The 15,923-nt window shown below is 34.0% G+C and overlaps 1 protein-coding gene across 1 annotated transcript in view; it reads right to left on the bottom strand.

Annotated features, from left to right (window-relative positions):
* Window positions 1-812: 812 nt before the first annotated feature.
* FEZ2 (fasciculation and elongation protein zeta 2) overlaps window positions 813-15,923 on the bottom strand; it is a 31,346-nt gene continuing 16,235 nt past the window's right edge. Inside the window, exons 6-8 of the mRNA XM_085301189.1 lie at window positions 14,041-14,116; window positions 9,734-9,799; window positions 813-4,710 (exon numbers count right to left, since the gene is read on the bottom strand). Of these exons, the coding sequence (XP_085157315.1) occupies window positions 4,694-4,710; window positions 9,734-9,799; window positions 14,041-14,116 (159 nt within the window). The 3' untranslated portion in view covers window positions 813-4,693. The remainder of the gene's footprint in view (window positions 4,711-9,733; window positions 9,800-14,040; window positions 14,117-15,923) is intronic.

The raw sequence follows: 15,923 nt of genomic DNA, 5'->3' as shown, positions 1-15,923 counted from the left end.
CAATTAGTTTTTTTTTCCAGATCAGGCTGATGCGACTGTTTTCCCCATCCATCAATGGTAGCAATGTCAGATGCATGTAGAAGAAAGCAGCTCAACAGCTGTGCTTTCATGTTACTACTAACAGACAATATCTAATTCTTMTGGAACTAAAAGTGACAGAGCTTCTGTATTTGTCCTATTCAGATTTAGCTCTCAGAATTTCAGGACAATTTCTGTCCCTCAGGTTGCAAAGAGACAAATGTAGTATGTAATGCTACGGAGATAGGTTTTTGATGACTAAACAGCTGCAAGGTCTTTTGAGGGACTTCCACACTAAGTTAGGAACTGTTCAATCTTAGATTCCAAAATACACAGATAGGTAGCACGATGTATGCGAGACTTGCTGTGTACGGTTAATTTTCCTGTGAGGCTACTACAAAGAGAAGGAGAAACATTACTGAGAGCTATGAATCATTTTTCTCATTTAACAGTAAGAGTGCCAGCTGGGCAACAGAATATTCCTGAAGGCCAAGAAGGCGGTTGCTGGAAAATCTAGATTGTTTTATTTGGCTTAGTTACAATCATCCAAGTATTATCAAACTACAGACTTGTGTAGAATTGTTTATCAACATAAACATAAATTGATATGCAATCAGAATTTTTTATATTAAAAAAGCACTCATAATGCCTATTTTCCAAACATCTTCCTGGATAAGAAAAACCCAAACACTTTACCTTTGTTGAGTTTTTCACCCTGTCGTATTGAATTACTAAATTATGCCATCCTGCTTTCAAGAAATGTGCACTTGAATTTAGAAATTTGCATACAGCACTAGAAAAAAACATTAATGCTTTATTCCATAAAGTTAGCAAAAAGCCTGAACACAAAAATTGGTTTGAAAATGAACACCAACTATGAGCTCTGTTCGAATTAGCATTCAATGCAGAGAGGATTCTGTTCAACACTTGCAGAGTACAAGACAGAAAAACAAAATGTAGCTATAAAAAATATAATAAATAATTCTCCTGGTTCATAAAGTTTTTTCCATTAATTATTGTTAGGATTTGACATTTATCAGCTAATGAGAACCATCACCGATCAATATATGAAAACAAAAGGAAAAATACCCCGAGTCAGACCAAGGTTAGAAAGAACATGAGCAAAGGAACAAGATACTATATTTCACCAGCAAAGATAAAGCATTTGAAAGCCCAAAGCATTTCTTTTAGTTATTCAGTCTTAAGTGATAAGAAAATCTCTGCAAGGAAGATTCTAACACCTCTCTGCCATTGGATGTGCTTTATATAACCCTCTTACAGCTCACTACTATCTATCAAACTTGTAAACACCTTAAAAATAAATTGCATTATCTTACAATTAGAACAGGTAGATGCACCTTTTTGACACTCCGTTTCTCTTTAGGCTTAAAATAACCTCCTCTATGCTCCCAAGAGAAACAGAACACGAGATTCACCTGCTGTAAGACTCATGATTCATGCTGCTTTGGAATTTGATTTTCTACTTGACGACAGAGTTTTTAAGGTTTCTGGAAAGATTTTATATCCAGGGATAGCTTGGAGTCAAACATGAAAGATTAAAAACTAGGATGGATATTCAGATCAGAAAACACTTCCAAACCTACCCAAATTCATTAACTATTTCATTCCAGCCTCATTGTCCAGAAGATACATTTCTCAGAACAATCAGATGGYCAATAAATTTGGGGTTGGGTGGAACAGAGCTGAGAATACTTCACTAAGAAGCTTTGCTTCTAGCCCCTTCCTGATTGAATCGGGTAGATCCTGTTTTAAGTGAAGCTGCTGATCACCACTGCCCATAGCTAGATAAGCAGGCTTTGTGTTACCCAGGCTCTGTACTATTTAGAACTTCATGAGTTAAAATGTGCATCTTAAATTACCCTCTTGGAAATGAGTAGGTAGTCACTCTGAGTGATGCAGTGCACGGGTATAAACTTGCTTATCAAGATTATTATGAAGCACACACGATGCCATTTGCTGGACTAGTTGCAGTTTCCAAGTGACATGCATGCAGTAAGCTTACCAAGGTAATCTAGCCTGGAAGCAACAGAGACATGAACTCCTGCAGTAAAAATCTGCGCTCCAAAATAAAGGCTGCAATCACCTGACAAAGTTTACAGCAGACATTCTTTATCACTGATTATCTACATCAGTTGAGAGTCCCATTAGACCAATATCTCTCACCAGAGGGGAACTGGTATCAATATTGTCTTCCCTAAACAGGAAAGTATACTTCTAGGATTCTTGACTATCTGGGACACACAGCCCCCATTTAAAATGTAATTCTAGCTAGCAAATGAATAAGCTTACCAAATGAAATATCTGAATCTCATAAAATGGGCTGGATAAAAAACAGTCAATAAGGAAAGTGATCTATACATACAAATATCTAATTAAGTAATTTAAGATCTATTGATTTTAAGGATACTTCTGTTATACTAACAAGGTTTATTTTCAGCAAGGGCTAATCCTTGCATTTTTACCAAATCTCTTCTAGCATACTTGTCAGCAACTGCTCTTAGGTGTCCACTTGCAGCTATTACACACTGAAGATACAGAATAATGATGAAATCTAGCTCCTTAGAAGAATACAAGATTCAATAATGGATCTCAAAAAAGGATGAATAATGGAGAATCTGAAGTACATAAAACTCACAAAATCAGACTTATATGGTTCTTTTTATTCATGTTTTGAGATATACTTATATATAGGTGTGTCTGTACGTATATATATAATATTTGCCACATTGGCAACTGTTGTTTAATGTCAGGTTTCTATATACAAGCTAAACAGGTACTTTCTAAAATATTGTCTAGTCTATTGAGGGACATAATATACTCAAATAGATGCTTAGCAAGCTAAAGCTCCTTTTGATTTTTTTGTTTGGTTTTCTTTCCAGTTTTACTACTTTTAGTATATTGTGACTTTAAGTCATCCAATTTGCTACAACACCACAAATCTTTCGTAAGTGCTTTTTTTTTTTTTGCTCCATCTTAAGTCACCACAGGCCTCAATAGTAGGATTAGCCACCTCTGAATAAATCTGATCTGGAGACAAAATGTGTTTCACAACATGCACTCCTTTTCTGAAAAGGAAACACAATGAGGCCATATCCTTTAGCCAATTTCCATGTGTCAATAGTCAAAAGAAAGCATTTCAAAAAACATGCCATAATGAGTTTATAACCTCTCAGCTGAAGAAATAAATGGCTTTTTTTTTTTACATAAACCACTAGTTGGGTAGAATACAGCAAACAAAATTCCTCAGATATGGCACACTTACTCAGGAAATCTATTATTCCTGGTCAGGCTGGCAAGTGTCTGTTGGTGGTGAGGTGGTGTAAGGGGAGAATTTTAAATTCTAGAAGTTTTACCAATCAAAATGAATACTTGCTATAATAGATAGATTTTTTAAAAAATGATACTGTGAAAGTATTCAGGAACAAATTCCTCCTCAATTGAAAAAAAAAAGACTTTAAACAGAAAAAAATGTTGAAAAGACACGTTTATCTCTTTAGAAATTTATCTTCCAATGTTTTTGCATATACAGTATGTAGAGATGGGTGTAGCACACATAGGAAGCTAGAAGATAGCTCCTTTATTTTTATTAGTACTCCTTACACGTCAGTCTAATCTTTAAGATTGGCAAAGTGACTTGTGACAAGTATTTAATGTTGAGGTTACGGGGTAGGTTTGTTTTACAGGATTTGTAAAAGACATTCTCATCTGTTTGAATGCAAACAGATCACCACAGAGGAGACAGTTCATACAATTTACAAGAGAGATTCGTAGTAAAACCTAGAGCTACACAATGACCAAAGTCTCTATATAACACTTGGAACCTCGGTGCATGTCTTTTAAACTGTACATATAACTTTAAAAAGATATAGCCTTTTAAAATGTTTATACATTGAAGCTTTTTCATTAAGATCAATCACTTAATAAAAACAGTAAGAATATAGCAGCAATATGGGAGAATGTCATCCACATAAACATCAATAATTAAAACAAAACCAATAAATACAGAAATATTACATTAGTTTGATGTTTGTGTTAAGCAAGAAGGATAGAAAACACACTAATTACTTAAAAACTGTGAAAGAATCCGGATTTGTTCACTTTATGAAAAACACTGTTGTATAGTTCAACCTAAGTAATTAATTTAAAAGAAGTGTTGAATATTGACTTCCACCAACACTGTCCCGAAGTGCTTCCTGAAGAACTCATCTGAATCTTTAAGTGCAAGCCTGACTTACAATTCTTTTTSCATTTTTGCTACAGGAACTAAGCATGTTTTTAAATATAGATYCCTTAAAACTAGGCTTATTTTATTTACACTATTCAAAGTTTACTTTTCCTTCCAACAACAAAATGTGCAGGAGGATTTAGTACATGCTATACAATGTAAAAATAGACTTTAAAAAGCCAGAACAACGTGAGTAAAAATGTACAGTTTGTTCCCTGCTCCAGTTCATTGCACTATCTGGTTTAAGTAGATGAGTTGTCATGCCCAGAAGACTTACTGTAGGATCAGAATATCCACACACACACAGAGGAGGTAAATRCATCCTGGTTTAGGCATAGTGCCAAATGAAAAAAGATACTATGAGTTATATCCACAGAACAGCTTCTTAAAGGAAGGAGCATAGCTAATTCTGAAGAAAGGCAGCCCTCTTCATGTAGGACACAGCACTGCAAAAAAATCATAAACACATGTGGATAAACATCGGTGAAGTTAGTCTATATAGAAATATTATATTTTCTAAACTGAAATGTCAAGTTCTACCCTATCAGTTACATGGTAAAGCTAGACTTCAGCTGAAACTCTCAGATATCATCCTCTTCTCAAAAGATAATTAAGTGACAAAATCCACTATCTTTAACTAATATTACCCAGAAATGAGTTAACTAAAGGTCATGTCTTCAACAGTGCTTTTTGAAGTGTTCTATTAGAAAACAGAGCATTTAATAAAAAGTGACCACATGCAGCTAAATTTTTAAAATATGCAGTGACAATTTGGGATTCTAATTCTACATTTTGAATTGAGTGTGTATTTGAATCACACAAAGTGGTAAGACAAGACATGTCCTTCATGTGTTTCTCATTCCTTTCACATGTAAGAGAGACAAACCTCAGAACAATCCAGCTTTCAAACCAATGCTAGCACAACACAAAAGCAAATAAAGAAGTCAGGTCTAACAATTAAACAGAAAAATTTCAAAGACAAGAAAATAAACGTTCTTGTTATCTGAAATACTTGCATAGTTTTAAAAGAGCATAGGTAAATTCTTGCTTCATTAACCAAAAATATTTTTTTTAAAAAAGGCTTTTACTAGAAACTTCAACTCTTCTCTCTGTCAAGTTGGGTTGAAACTGGCAAACATTTATGAGGCTGAAAAGATAGACAACATAACTGCATAGAGGTATTTTAATCGGAAAATAGCCTAGACTTGCATACTTTGGAAATTGCAGAAAGATGCTACTTTGCGCATTGCGATTTATTTACCAAGTACAATAATGCATCAAGAGAAAGACAGAAAGTCTCTAAAAAAATCAAGCGGATATAATCAACACACACATGCTTCCATCTAAAGACTTGGTGCCTGATGTTGTCTGATGTCTAAAAAGAACGCAACTAGAAGAGATGACAAAAAATGTGCTCCCTGGTTTACAGCTTAATTTGTGCACAAGAAAGTTCACTAACTTAGTTGCTTGTATAGATTTTTTAATGGAAACAATGTTTTCAAAGCATAATATTTGTTCAGCCATTCAGAAAAGATCAATAGAAAGACAAGCATAAACAGTATTTAAATAGAGGTATCTCACTTGGCTGCCAGCTGCAATCTAATAATATGATTTCTAAAAATCAAGAATTTCATGCTAGTTTGATATTTCTTTCCCTGTCAACAAATGCATTCCCCTATCTTCTTTCAAACCTCAGGTTTTCTACTTCATGATCCCTAAGGATAAGACAAAAGTAGCAATATTAACACATTAAAAGAATTATATTTAAAAAGATCATAGTTGCAAATGCTTATCAATTTCATGTTAGCATATATCCCTAGTCTAAATCTACAAATTATAATATGAATCATATGGTGGTGGGGAAAGAATTACAATATATTTGCAATGCAGATCACTAAGTCCCTTTCATTATTACTAACTTCAGGAGGAAAATGCTCGAAGAGAACTCCAAAAAGCAAAAAACTCCTCCAAAATAATGTAGGCTGCACTAAAAGCAACACAAACTGTACAAGGTTGTCTTTAATGTGTACCTGAYCCAGCTTTGGGAATTTACATCTGAAGAGGTATCCCCTATGTAAAGACCCTGGGAAGAGCTAACTGATCACTAGAAAAAAGGGACTTAAGTATGAGGACAAATTAAAGTGGTGGTATTTTTAACATTCTGGAGGACACAAGAGGGCAGCAGAAATTGGGAAAAGAGGATGCTTAAAAAGGCAAACACCACAAACTATCTAAAAACTAGTAATCCCATTTGGAAATGCATATGAATTTTTTCCCATCTCCTAAGATGAATAATACAATGCCACTTTGTAAACAGTGCTGATTTGCACTGGCATTTTTTGCTTCTTTATTATACTACATTTTTACAGGCAATTGTTCCTTGTTCTAAGGATTTTTCTTACAATGTTTCAGATGCTTTAGCTGACATTTTTGCATACAACAGGTTACAGAGGGAAAAAATAGCAGAAGAATAGCCCATGGCAGGTCAGCAGATCTTGTTAAAGAACTCTCCAATTCCAGTTTGATGCTCTAGCTCCTGAGCAAACTGCCTTGCCTAGACAGATCTACTCAATCATCATTAAATAAAGATAGTGAACATTAGGCAATAAACACTGTTTGGGAGGGTCTTCCTACATGATAGAAATTCAATGTCTCACAAATTTCAGAATTATTTCAGCTTTTAGATCTGTTCAAGATGTTGACATTTCTATAAAACACTTAATGAAATTCAAAGATAAATTTCATAGTTATTGTTTCTATCAAAGCAGCAGTGAATTTGGCAAGGTTTCTTGATAAACACTTGCTGCTTGATCTTATGGTTCCATTTCCTTTTCCATGTTCACAGCACTTTCTTTATTCTATTATATTATGAGAACAATCCCTATGGCAATTGTTAGAAGCACATTTTCTGAACAATCTAAATAACTTATCAAAAGTAATGGACAAGATTACTGCTAACTTTGTGCACAGCCATAAACTTAGGAGACCAGCTTTTTTATTTTATTTTTTTTAAACTAGTACTTAGAAAATGAATCTGCTGCTTCTTCAAAAAAACCCATGGTTACAGACCTTTAGAAGATCTGGTTTTTTTGCATGTGAAACTAAAAACGTTAAAGCTATAAAGAAGGTTGTAACTGCTGAGAAGATTCCACACTAACAGAATTCCTTATAAAGCTCTATCTGCCCTATTGTCACCTATATTTTACTGCCTACTCTTCTGTTTGAAGATTGGGAAGTCCTAGAAACAATTATTTTTCTGCTTCTTTTGGGAAAAAAAAAAAAAAAAAATCAAACCCTTAAATCCTCCCAATCATGTTCACCTCACCAATATCTCATAGTCTTCTAAAGGATCTGTTCTCTTCTCAGTGAAAGCAGATCACTCATTTTACTTTGAAATCTAGGGAGTAAGCTGGAATTTCAGGTAAAAATGATGAGGTGAAAGATGCTTCAKGAAATTGTTTAGAATCTTCTAAACCCTCATTAACAGTCTTTAAAAATAACTTCAAGATAATAGACAGATGGCTGGGAATCTTCTATGCCATGTATGAAGCATGAACGAGACTTGAGGTCAGATTCCTTAGTGGCAGAAAAAGGAGAGAAGCAGACTGCAACTTCAGAAAATAACTGGAAGATTTTGCCTCTTCCACAGGATACAGATGCACTGCAATGTAACACTGTCAGCTGGGCTAGTGGTATTTGTGCAATCTAAACATGGCAACGCGAAGCTCTGCTGACTAGCTTATATGTCTCTGGTGGTTGTAGCACAGTCAGAAGAGCAAGCAAACCTTTGTTTTCTTCAGTAATGTAATTGTGTTACTAGAAGCGAAAAAATACCTTTTCCTTTCAGTATTGAGTGATGTTGGCAAAAGGTTACTTTTGCGCATTCCAGCCATGCCATTTTTGTTTTACAAATTCAAAGCAAAAATGCTTTCCAGAAAGTGATGGAAGAACTGTCTGAGATATTTAATGAACATTAAGTTTTTGTAATTTTTGCAAACAGTTGGTAGAACATTCCTGGTCATTTAAAGTCATGAGCATGCACAGGCAGGAGGGAACCACAGTATCAAACTTCCCTAGATCATCCTCTTATGGGTTCAGCTAATCTGCTCTTATATGCAGAACATTCCTCAATTTCCCTAAACAGGCATGTCCTTACTCATTACCTTAGTAATTTGAAAGGTCTTCTAGACAGCTATGTCTGAAAGTAAAGGGCTCTGTAAGCAAATAAGCAAATATATCTATCTAATGTAAGAAAGATTTTCAGAATGGTTAAGTAAAAACCAGAGAAATCATGAGGATAAACTGAAAGGATCTTCATGCTCTTACTSTACCACAGTATTTCTGCTAAGCTACAGAAATGATTCTCTTTCAACAGGAGGTCTGTCAGAGTTTCTACAAAACTATGTGGCTCTTCTGGATATTTTTGAAGCTAACAGCATACTAAATTTTATCTGCAACTATAAAATTATAGTATTTTCAAATGACTGCAAGATGAGAGGGATTAGAAATCATATGGAAGGCCTAAGTGCAACGATTGTATTGGAAAAAAAAAAAACAAACAAACAAACAAAAAAAAAAACAAAGCTTGGAAAACATAATTCCAAATTATGAGAACAACTTTGCATCATATGAACTAGAACCAGAACATAATGATGTTTTTGGCTGCAAACAAAGAGGCATCTATTTTTTGTATACCTGTTTGTCTAGATCTTGTGAGTCCTGATGTACATGCTAAGCCTTAAACACTAAAGAAGATGGGACCACTTCTATGCCAAAAATTAAGTGAGAACATAAGCATTAGTACAAACTTGGCACAAATTAAATCACAAGAAAAATGCTTAAAAGTAATTTAAGAATATGGAAACCATCTGGAAAATTTCCTTAAAGCTCAAGACAGCAGTAGTTCACATTGTCTGACACACTGTTAATATACTTGATGCATCAGAGTGGAAAAAAATATATGATTAGTAGACAAGCTGTATAAAGAAAAGATGACAGAAGGTATAATATGTAAAATAAGTATGATTTTATGACTGACCAGAAGGCGAGTATCATTTTTTAAAGCAAAGCTATAAGCACTTCAGTTAGCAAATGCATTATTACCATAGGCAGCTTGAATTTTTGTTCTGAAAAATCTGTAATTACATGTTTTTAACTACACTATTTTACTTTGTAGATCAGACTGTTCTGCTGCTACTGACATCCTTCAGCTACTTGAAAAAAATGCCACATATTTTCGCTATTTTATACAATCACAAAAAAGATAAAAGTCAATACAATGTTTCATTTATGAACTATATGCTCAGAAACCTCCAACATGAATGTAACAAAATCTAAGAGATTTATCTGAAACAAGATAACATAATTTGTAAGTGCTGCAAGACTACTCTTTTCAAGCACATATTGTATCCATAACAATTTAAAATAAAAGATCCCTGCTAATGACTACAAGCTAAGAATCATACTCACCTTTTAAAATATAGTCTGTTAACAAGCTTGGCACTTTCTCACTATCCTCCTTCATGGCGTGAAGGACTAAAGTAGAWAAAGAAAAAAAAAAGCAGTAATTCTGATATCTCCTCATAAATTAAATATATCACGCTTGAAAAAAAAAAGAAAAACAAAACCATATTGAAGCTGTTTCAACTACTTATACGGATATTACTACCAGATCAGCTAACACTTAACTATAATATCAGGAGATACCGTAAGATACAACATCTGTACCTTTCACTTGTATAATTCTCACAGAACTCCACAGTAGGTGGATGCATGTGACCCATTTTCCATGGTTAAGCACTTACAGTAAATGTCATCAACCTAAAAATACTGCACTTATATTTCAATGTTCTCTTAACAGCTGAGGGAAACTATATTTTCTATTTCATGTGTTTTCACGCATATTGCGGAAAACCCTATTTAAACAAAGAAAAAAGGTATGAATATTTTTTACTCATTCTACTTCGCAAGTGGCAATATTTAGGAATTTAAAAATAGGATATTTATAGTCAGAATTAAAAAAATTATATTGAAATTATAAATCCATTAATATTTTTTTCTGTTATTCTCCCTATCAGTTGGCTTTATTAGGCCAATTTATCCTCGGCATCAAAATCCGATAAATTCTATGAGGCTGGCCAAGGTTTTAACTTTAACTTTATTTTACTATTTTCACCATGCTTCAGATTTGACTACAGAAAGTTAGTTTTCCAACACACTGACATTTAATCTTTCCTTTYATATTGTAGTGAAAACTGCAACTCCACATAGAGCAATCACACACATACAAAAGAAATGGTAAGGAGAGAGCATTCTTAGCATTTCTGACTGCATTTTACCAGAAACAAAGAAAAAAAAAAAAACTCTCCTCCCCAAGAAAACCTCTTCAAAAGAAAGTCACCATATCCAAAACTGAAATATGCTAACAACTGCTGGAAGGCTGGAGATACTAGGTAAGAGCAGCAGGCCTCATTACTTAATTTATCTCCCTAATCATCACTCTGATCAAAAATACTGCTATAAATGAGCTGATGAAAATGCCTTTACAGAAAGGGTGAATGTTACCAGTTGTAGCCTAAAAAAAGCCTTAAAATATATTACCAAGTTTGGAATTTACTTAGAATAATGTCAAAGTGCCATTTGYGTGAGGTATGGATAATTCTGAATTGACGTTTCTGAAGAAAGAAGGGCTTTTAGAATAACTCATATGCAAGAACAAAGTCTCTAGTTTGAATGTGCCAAAGAGAGTCAAGTCTGAAACAGAATATGACAGAAATAAACAACAATAATCTAAAGACTGAAAAGAAACAACTGGTTTTAAACAGATATGTATTTGTCACACTATACTCGCACGTAAAACATCAGTTACAGAGGCATCACGCYATCCGTACTTGCATATTCAATATACGCAGTCTAAGCAGCCTTTTGAAAAAAACTCTATCTCCTTCCAAATAACATGCAGACAACTGTGTTTTCCAACTTTGACTTTCTGAGTTGAAGTTAGGTTAGATGTGCCTTAAGTACTCTACAGCAGGTGACGCATACACTCTCCTACACAACAAAGAGGGTGATATAAGTAACAAAGATTACCTACTGTCTTTGGAGTCTGTTTCACCGACTTGTTCTGATCTTTTCAAAGACTCAAAATTCCAATATCTAAAGACCCTAATTCTAAATGTGATTTAGGTGCCAAATTTCCCTTTACCCTTACAAGAAGTTTCTTACTCCAGAAAAAAGCCACAAAACAACCTGAGTGAAGTCAGAYCATTGAAGGCCATGTGTTTCAGAGCGACATACAGCTTCACTCAGTATTTAGAGCTTTTCTTTTCCACATATGAATATATACCTCTTAATTGCTTTTAAAAAAATCATAAAGAATCTTAAAGAATCATTATGGATTTTTTTAAAGGGATCAGAGTTTAAAAAAAGCAACTTTTGGTTTTTCATTTGTTCAAAATGCACTGTGTGAATGTTAAAAATAAAAGGCTTTAATTAGACTTTTGACAGTTCAAGAAGGTAAAAAGAATACAACATTTAAGGAGAATACTCATAGATGTTTCTTGCAAAATACTTCCTCTTGAGCACAGTTTCACTTGGTTTATTGGCACCAATTACTAAAACTAAGATCTTCCAGAACATGAAAGATGTTCAGATTTTGAAGAATTTAATTAAGACTGATCATAAGTAACACTCCCCTTCTTAAATAAGAAGAAATGTTTCGAAAACATTGGGCTCTTTATCCAAGAGGATGCTTAATTTACTTAAGACGACTTTCCTGGTACCCTGAAAGTATTCTTATTTTGAAGCAAGCAGTTTAAAGCTCTTGCTCACTCACAATTTTTGAGTATTTCAAAATGATGAATTTGCCTTCTTCAACAGTTGTTATCAGCAACAAATATTAACTTGCAATGAATTAATTTTAAAAACTACACTGAAGRGCAAAAAAACCCTTGTATATTTGGACAAGCACTCAATCAGAGTACACTAAACAGCTTACTGGCAAACACCACCAATCCRGTGTAACTGCCTGCTGTAGACTTCTCATGAGCATATTCCAAGTTTGATACTARAACATGCTGGTCATTAACATGAAGATTTTAATTTCATATACAGTATCTGCTTTATGTTTTGAGGGAGACAGAATCACCTTCTAGGTATGCATACTACAAAACATCAGGAAATATTTTTAATCACTAGTTTATGGAACCCGTTCTTTTTAAATAAGACAGTACAGCATTAAGCAACTTGATACATGTAAGCTTGTCTGTCATTCTATAAACAGTAATTGACAATTCTTTATGAAATATTATCAACACGACTGAAAGAATCAAAAACATAAAATCATAATACATAGCAGTATTTCATAAACTCTGAATGCCTCATGTGAGTATCTGAACTTCAAATACAACAAGCATTTTACTTTATGCTGAAATAAGATATCAAAGTTCATAGCTATGGAATAAGACACAGCTTTAAATAAAACTGCTTTAATGCCTACCTAACAACAGCACAAAATGTGAGTCAGAAAGTCTGCAACTGAATCCAAGGATCAAGTTTCAACCAATCCAYGGAAGGCATATGGTTAGTACGCTCTACAGTGTACTTGCACCAGTCATTTTGCTAATAAACAACGAAACAACACAATCCATTTTCAGAATGCTTTTGCCTTTTTTCTGCTTAATATGGAATGTTGACAATAGCTTCAAGTGAAATTTAAATATAATAGACAAAACTTCACTGCGGAGTACATAAAAAATATATTGTTGCAGTGTAACTATGAACTACCAACTAAGAGAACTTATGCATAAAAATATAAGGAATCTAAATTCTCTGTTTAAATGTTTCATTTACTTCAGAATTTATCCGAATTTCTTTTTCAAAAAAATATACTAACAACCTTTCCCCAACCCTCAACCAACTACAGAATGACAGACCTGTGCAGCTGTAAGTGCCTTAAGAAGTCTTTAGATCCTAAGCCCTGTACTGAAATCTGGTCAAATGGCATTCTACCATTTATTTCTTTAACCTTCTCCTATAAGGCTCAAATGAGGGAGATACTATAATCCCAGAGATATCTGCTCTATTTAATCACCTTAATAATTAATTATTTTTTAAATGCAACCTTAATTTTAATGCCAACTAAAGTAATGGAGAGAGGACTTAGATTTTATAAATAATTTTGAGAATCCAGCCTAATGAATGCTAAAAGAATCTAATTTAACAGGGGAATTTAAAGTACTGTTAAAACTCAGATTAGGGTTATACTCCCAAATTACTATAATTTATTAACCAACAAACCAGAGACAAGCAGACTATTTTAAAGGTACTCAAGAATAATCATTAGATGGCTAAACGTAAGTGTCCCAACACTCATTCTAATTTTTTGGAACTTATTACTATATACTAACCTCAACAAAACACTGTTAATTTAAACAAATAGGAATATATCAAGTACTATAAGGCTGCAGGGAGACAGCATTGCCCACTTTCATGATATATAGTATTCCTGTTGAACTCTGCCTGTTGAAATAATATGAGAACCTTTGCTTTTTAAAACATACAAATTTTTAGCCCTCCGAGTTTCAAAGAACAGCTAGAATATATAATGAAAAAAAACCTAAAGACAAGTAAAGATCAGCAAGGATGCATGGTTAAAAATCACGCAACTTTAGATAATACCATAGGGTAGGCAGGAAAGATCATTGTTTGATTCATTGTTTTTGAGCAACAACAGTTGGCAATACAAGAAGGAAAACAATAGTGGTTCATATGCTCACTTTTGGTTAATGTTTGAAGGTCTTCAACAGATGGGGGTCCATTTTTCTTCTCATAAGGAATGACGGTTGTTAAATACTGTCAAACGAAAAACACAGTTACTTGACATTTATTTCATGAAAATTATGCTGCTCACATTTTCTTTTGCAAAAGTGTAGCAATTAAAATTGTTAGCCACAAACAAAAGCTTTTCAAAATATCATATTTGACAAGATATTAAGATTCTACCTCTCTTATTTCAAAACTAATTCCACAGAAGCCAGTTTCTGTTCCTTGGCAAATCACRTAAAGATCACTTAAAAACTCACACAGTTACACACTAAATTTTTTTGAGCTTTCTACAGTAAGAAGCTTTTCTGTTGTGTTTCATCCTCAGAGTCTAAGCAAACCAATGACAAAAATCTCTCTTCTCCTATCCTCAAAAAAAGAAAACCCAATCACAAGTCCTCCAGGAAACATAAGWAGTACTTTAAATATACTACGAAACACAAGCTGAAAGAACAACCTTCCCATCTCTTCCCACTCAAACAGCTTCCAAACACAGATGAATAATTTCCACATGTTCTCTCTTTCTCTCAAAAAAATCCCCAAACAAAAAAACATGTGAGCAGCCATGTCAAAATCTGAAACCAATTCCTTCTTTCCAATAACATTAAAATAACATTCTTTCCAAGAAATAGTTCTTATTTATGTTGCTTTGAAATTCCTTGTGAAACTCTGATAACATTCAGCTTTTTAAAAGATAAGACGCATAACAGATACAGGCCATATGGGTGCATACGGCAAGTTGCTCAGGTTTGTACAATTGTGATATTGTGTATTTGAAAAATCTTCAAACTTGGTATACGTTGTTTTTAAACAGTCTCAAAACAGATACGGGGTTTTCTCAGTGGTTGCTTAAATCTTATTAAGTATGTGAAACATTCCCAGGATTTTGACAGATTAAAGAGCATTCCCCACCACCAGCTCTGAAGCAGTTCTATGTTCTTCTGTACAAAGAAAATCAGACTACTCTACCATTAGATGAAACTGAAAACAGAAAACTTTAACCTTCTGACTCCATAACCAAAAGGAACTAGGCAAGTYTAATCAAACCATGAGAGCTGATCATTTGCATTTTATTTAAATTCTCAATTTTAATAGTCAAGTATGCTGACAGATTGTTTCAAATCAACTCCACTTTTGTTCCATTTACACTTGAAAAATTTCATTCTTCTCAGCTTTGCCAAAGAAAATCAAAGTAAAAATTTTATGTCTTGCAGGAGTTTCACATCTGGAGTGCAACCAAAATTGTTTTACAAATTCTTGAAGCAATAATAAAGATTTTTATTAAACGTGTTTATGCTACATTTTACTTTGCAGCTTATATGAATACATATTCTTGAAGAAGCACTTCAAAAGCCCTAAAATCACTAGAATTTCCCCTCCCCCCCMAAAAAAAAGCTTCCTGAAATCTCCCTGAAATTAATTTTTAAGAATTCCGGAAGAACTTTCTTCTAGGTTAAAAAAAACAAGACAGATGATGAAACAATCCCCCCCCCCCCCTTCAAGTTGAGAGAGATGTGGTTCAATCTCTCTGCAACAGTCAAAACACATTATGTAGAAGGTCTCCTTCTTCAAATCTGCAGCACTTCAGCAAGAGTCAAGCGCAACTCGGACTCCTTGTGAATAGGTTCACCTTGCAGGAAGAGAATTAAGGCCAGCAATGATTTTTAACTGCTGCCATATATAAAGGAGTATCATGCATCTCATGTCCAATCACATCCTCCATCTAAAAGCCAGAGGGACTCTGCCGCTTACAACTTAAAGGGAACTTATTGCATGGATGAACTGATATCTCACCAAAACTTTATGAAAATAGGTGGCTTTTTATTCCCTTCCTATT

Source organism: Rhea americana, unplaced genomic scaffold, assembly GCF_003343005.1.
Source record: "Rhea americana isolate MKP2758 unplaced genomic scaffold, rheAme1 scaffold_173, whole genome shotgun sequence".
In the NCBI taxonomy this organism is placed as follows: Eukaryota; Metazoa; Chordata; class Aves; order Rheiformes; family Rheidae; genus Rhea; species Rhea americana.
This window is presented reverse-complemented; position numbering and strand designations above follow the sequence as displayed.